This window comes from Siphateles boraxobius, unplaced genomic scaffold (genome assembly GCF_051911475.1).
Source record: "Siphateles boraxobius isolate OS27281-9 unplaced genomic scaffold, OSU_SipBor_1 66, whole genome shotgun sequence".
Taxonomy (NCBI): domain Eukaryota; kingdom Metazoa; phylum Chordata; class Actinopteri; order Cypriniformes; family Leuciscidae; genus Siphateles; species Siphateles boraxobius.
This window is the reverse complement of record NW_027509193.1, coordinates 29,648,665-29,654,664: the sequence shown is the minus strand read 5'-3', so window position 1 is coordinate 29,654,664 and position 6,000 is coordinate 29,648,665. Positions and strand designations below refer to the sequence as shown.

General features: G+C 38.5%; 1 protein-coding gene across 1 annotated transcript in view; it reads left to right on the top strand.

The window, feature by feature from the left end:
* Nucleotides 1-1,535: 1,535 nt before the first annotated feature.
* The window catches only part of shisa9b (shisa family member 9b), a 48,633-nt gene continuing 44,168 nt past the window's right edge, over nucleotides 1,536-6,000 (top strand). The window contains 3 exon segments of the mRNA XM_077213487.1: nucleotides 1,536-1,793; nucleotides 1,796-2,301; nucleotides 5,832-5,953. Coding sequence (XP_077069602.1) covers nucleotides 1,677-1,793; nucleotides 1,796-2,301; nucleotides 5,832-5,953 — 745 coding nt within the window. The 5' untranslated portion in view covers nucleotides 1,536-1,676.

Sequence of the window (6,000 nt, the reverse complement as noted above, 5' to 3'; positions counted from 1 at the left end):
TTGCTTGTTCATCTGCATCAGTATGTATTTAGATTATTCTGAGCTGTGGTCTTGTTTGCCGTGCCAAATGCCCATTAGGACTGACTGTGTCTCAGTGACCATACAATTCTGTAAATACAGACCATTCAAAACAAGGGATTAAACCAGAATATAACACAATAAAACTGATTTATATTATCCCTCTTGAGATATGCAAGTCTGTCTGTGGTTAGAAGGTCTAGTTACATCTTGGCAATGAATGGAATGAACTGGCTGGATCTTATCTCTGCATTAGTCTCAATTATATTTGGCTTGTAAGTTTAAAAGTGTGAACTTTTAATGAGGCTGAAATGGGAAAATTTAGATTAGATAGAATTTGCATTTAATCTAATTTTAAAAATGATATCATCTCTAAATCCATAATTGTAAACACCATGACAAACTTGGCAACTTTGACAACTGTATGAACAACCTTCAACCTAAGGCGGTGCTGATATAATGAATCACATATTGATTTTTCTATCTAGGTTAATACATTTGTATGAGTTGATCCAGTTTAATTGCTAAATGTTTATTTGCCCAAGTATGTTTATTTTTTCTGGGTTTTTTTCTTTCCATTTTTACAGCCATGTTGCTGCTTAAATGCAACCAGGCACCATCAAAACTTCAAATTTAGAATTAGCCAGCCAGGCATAATTTGTTGAAAATAAATTCACCTTAAACTTCTGAAGGCACACTTCTGTTATATATCAACTTCCAAAACCGTTTAAAGTTGGACCTACAGGTGAACCTTTTGTTCACTGGAGGTCGCCGGTAGCTGTCTGCCTCTGCACTCCCATTGGTGGTCGCTGCTCGACTTTCATCGCTGTTGTTTCTTTTGCTCGGTCACTGGAAATTGCCAACTCCCCTTTAAATTAAATAATATCCTGTTGCATTGTTTAATCGCAATGTGAACGCTCATTAAACGTCAATCAGATATTAAAATGGCTGCGCATGAAATCAACCCATTGGCTGGAAGTCCCTCAAGAAACCAAACCAAAACCTTGGGTTTCAAGGTTTTAAAAATGTATTTTAAAATATTTTTTAGACATTAAATATTGTAGCTAACACGGGGCTAATACCGTATACCACTTTCCAAGGCAAATCAGTTGCGAGAGGTTTTACTTCACGTTTTACTTCAACGTTTATAAGTTGTATAAAAAAATGAAATACCTATTTGTTATAAATAGGCAAGTCGATCCTCGTAAGTCGTGAACGACATAATTCGCAAATCCAGTAGGCTATTTGTAGCGTATGAGTTGCGCATTCATTTACGCGCAACATGTAGGCTACTTTATGAGAGAATGGCAGGACTTAAAATTGATTGACACATTCTGCTCTCTCTCCTCTTAATTCTTTTGCTGCTTCCTTTCATGTGCCCATACTTGGGTCCCCTCCTCCTCTCTCATCATTACGCATTCAGTCTCACTCAGCGCTCCGTTCAACCGCAGCTCATTGCGATCCAGGCGCTCCACGCTCCCGAGTGCTCAAGAACGCCGTTGTTTAGGATAAGATACATTAGTAGACAAAACACAGTAGTGTTTATTGGAATGCCATACTTGATACGATAGAAATCTCCATATTCAATCATTTGCATACTTCAAAACCTCTATAGACTAACATTGGCGCTGAAGTATCATCAAACATGATCATATTGGATGGCGGTGATGTTTCTGATGGAGATATGCGTCCTGACACTTCATGACAAAAGACACCCAACTCTGTCTTTCAGCGTCCGTTCAGCCGTGGCAAAGAAGAGGAGAGAAGAGAAGAGTGCAGGATGAAAAGCACTGGCTTACTACTGGGTTACTTTTTGATGAAAGTTCTTGTGTGCGACGCGGAAGGAGAACCTGGGAAGAACCTGGATGGTCTGGTGACAGCGTCAGGGTCTAACGACTCTAGAGAAAACGGTCTATCTGAGACCCCTCATACGGAGGACAGGTGTCGGGGCTATTATGATGTGATGGGTCAGTGGGATCCTCCGTTCGTGTGTCGGACGGGTAGTTACCTGTACTGTTGCGGAACCTGTGGCTTCAGGTTCTGCTGCGAGTTTAAAAACTCCAGGTTAGATCAAACCACTTGCAAAAACTACGACACCCCGCCGTGGTCCATGACGGGCAGACCACCGCCGAAGATGATGGACCAACACGATCCGACTAAGGATAAAACGAATTTGATTGTTTATATCATATGCGGAGTAGTTGCTATCATGGCGCTGGTTGGGATATTCACCAAACTTGGCTTGGAGAAGGCACATCGACCTCACAGAGAGAACATGTCCAGGTAAGAGAGGTTGAATAGCCTAAGTTCAAGTTCAAACGCGGTTGCATATTGTCTTAGTGGTTGTTATTGAGCTGCGCAGTTTAGAGATGGAAAAAATCAAATTGGATTTCAAAAAATTATTCTTCCAAAAGCAAATTAGGCCTGAGCTGTCTTTTACATATGAATACACTCTGACTGCATCAAATATCATTATTAGTTATCCTAATTTTTATTATGTTGTAAATTTTAATCTGTATAGTTTATCCCATAGGAAAGAAAGGAAATCAAATGGGATTTAACCAAATAACCAGGGTAATATGCAATCTTCATTTTACAGCTTTACAATGACTGTATGCATTCGTGTCTTGTCCTTAAGAAGTTGTAAATTGCTTGTGTTGTTGTGGAGTGGAACAGTTTATTCCATGGGAAAGAAAAATACAAATGAGATCTTATTACCTCAACTGTTTCTTGTTAACAACAATGATATTAAACAGAGAGAAAACTGAGTTGTTTACATAAGTCGCTTGCTTGTTTCTACTTAAGAGTTTCAGAAGAGATCTGACACAATCACAAACTGTTCCAAAATATGCAATCAAATGTCTAAAGAAGGTACAAAGGGTCTAAAGAAGCATCCCAGTGACTGCTTGTACCTTTTAGAGTGTAGGTTTCATTATGAACTCAAATATTTATCACACTCTTCCTAAATTATCAGAGCTTTGCTATTTGAATTAATTTAATTAGCTCAACAATCAGACTGTAAATCAATTATCTCAGTTGTGTCTGTTTTTAATTTTGTCCTAAGGAGATTTACTTATTTTGTTTATAAGTTGATATCAATAATGAAATGTAATGCTTATGCCTTCAATGAGCAAAACTCTAAGCATGGCAGTTTTCCTCTGGGTTGTCATTCGGCATAGCTCAAGGCTTTCAAGGATTACACTGACACAACTCTATCTCTCACCGTGACCTTGTGCTAGTTTTTCTAAAACTTCTACTGACTTCATTGTCCTGTCTATCTATTTATCCTTCAGGCAGTCTGCAACACTGACATGAACTGTACAGAAGTGCAGAATATGCTCCTTTAGTTTCACAGACAGGTATTTGTTTAAGGTTCAAGGTTTAACAATTTAAGTGGTGGAATGTACACAGTAAATTTATTTTAAATCAAGATTGTTTTTATTATTATTTTGAAAAAAAACTAAGGACAAGACATGCTTTTCTTTGAAGACACAATATAATGTGTTGATAATCAGAGAGAGCTGAAAGCAGATGTACTACAAAATATACAGACTAGCATTCAGGTCTAATTCATCCGTTGATCAGCAAACATTCATCAACATCTCTGTAAGTCTCTAATTATCTCCATGGTGAGGCACAGGTTTTGTCTGAAAAAGCGTCTGCTCCAAACAAACAAACACACACATATACGCGTACTCATCTGAAACATCAGTAGAGAGGTGTCCGTGACATTAGTAGGATAATGGACACTGATCTGTCAAGAACATTCTATTTGTGCACTGACCTTTCATTCTATCTTTCACTCTATTTAGGCATGAACACAATAAAAACTCACATGGGCCATAGTATCCTATCCACCTCCCACAACTAGTCATTTACACCATTTTAATTGAGTGCCTTTTGAATGTGTCACCGTGCTGACTTGCACCATTTTAATGCTTTTCATGATGGTTTAATGTTTCTCCACAAAATAGTTATTATTATTATTATTATTAATATTTTTACCATTTCAAAGCATGATGTGAATTAATCTATCAGTTTTATGTACATAAGGTTGTTTAAAGACCCCAGGACACCCAAATGGGATTTTTATAGCTTTTAGATCATGTCTGTTAGGTAAAGCACATGCTACTATACTCTTAAATTCTGAGTAAAGCGGTCTTTTAGCATATATAGACAATTTAAATATTTGTTTTCTGGGAACACCGACTTAAAGGAATAGTTCATCCAAAAACAAAAATACGCAGCACATTTGAGCTCAAGCTAGAACCAGTGAGGTTCATTTTTCTGCTACATCGCACATTTCAGCTTCTGCAAGAATCAATGTGGTTCATTCTCGTGTACGCAGCACATTTGAGCTTAAGCAAGAACCAATGAGGTTAATTCTCGTGTACGCACCACATTTGAGCTTAAGCAAGAACCAATGAGGTTCATTCTCGTGTACGCAGCACATTTGAGCTTAAGTAAGAACCAATGAGGTTAATTCTCGTGTACGCACCACATTTGAGCTTAAGCAAGAACCAATGAGGTTCATTCTCGTGTACGCAGCACATTTGAGCTTAAGCAAGAACCAATGAGGTTCATTCTCGTGTACGCACCACATTTGAGCTTAAGCAAGAACCAATGAGGTTCATTCTCGTGTACGCACCACATTTGAGCTTAAGCAAGAACCAATGAGGTTCATTCTCGTGTTACGCAGCACGTTTGAACTTCTTCTGCAAGAACCAATGAGGTTCATTCTTGTGTTATGCAGCACGTTTGAGCTCCAGCAAGAACCAATGAGGTTCATTCTCTTGTTACTCAGCATGTTTGAGCTTCAGCAAGAACCAATGAGGTTCATTCTTGTGTTATGCAGCACGTTTGAGCATCAGCAAGAACCAATGAGGTTCATTCTTGTGTTATGCAGCACATTTGAGCTTCTGCAAGAACCAATGAGGTTCATTCTCGTGTATGCAGCACGTTTGAGCTCCAGCAAGAACCAATGAGGTTCATTCTCGTGTTACGCAGCACGTTTGAACTTCTTCTGCAAGAACCAATGAGGTTCATTCTTGTGTTATGCAGCACGTTTGAGCTCCAGCAAGAACCAATGAGGTTCATTCTCTTGTTACTCAGCATGTTTGAGCTTCAGCAAGAACCAATGAGGTTCATTCTTGTGTTATGCAGCACGTTTGAGCTTCAGCAAGAACCAATGAGGTTCATTCTTGTGTTATGCAGAACGTTTGAACTTCTGCAAGAACCAATGAGGTTCATTCTCGTGTGTGGAGAGGACAGAAAGCTCTCAGATTTCATCAAAAAGATCTTCATTTGTGTTCCAAAGATGAACGAAAGTCTTAAGTGACAGAATCTTCATTTTTGGGGGAACCATCCCTGTAAAAATATTTATAACTCATCTTGCACAAAGGGGCGTTATCTAAATTTGTATCCATTCAGATGCTCTCCAGAATGAGAACGTCAATCCCACTAATACAACTTCTCAGGATGTAGCAAATCAGATTAATGGAATCTTATATGAAACTATTATTAATGGCTATTAAAAAAATAACTGTATTCCTTTTTCAAAAGGAAATGCGTCAACACAGGAAAGAAAACGGATGCAAGTTATTTTATGGTGTATTTAATGTACCACACTATCCTTTCGGTCTAGCATAATTGATCGTTGTAATTCCTCTTTGTCAACATTTATTTAAAATTTACAGAACAAACTTTTTGATGAGGAAATGTCTGTCAAGAACAGTATAAATATCTATTGAATTACTATACATCAATTTACAGTGTTTCTTTGTAAGATGAGTAAACAAAGCCTTTCTCCATAGAGCCCTGGCCCAGGTGATGCGCCAGACAGCTCCAGGAGAACACCTGGAGAGGGAGGAGAGTTTGGCAGTGCATGGACAACACTACGAGAACATGCAGGCCAGAGCAACAGGAAACAACCTGCGTAAGTAAATCTGCTCCTTACCATCAGAGCTTATGAACAACAGGTCG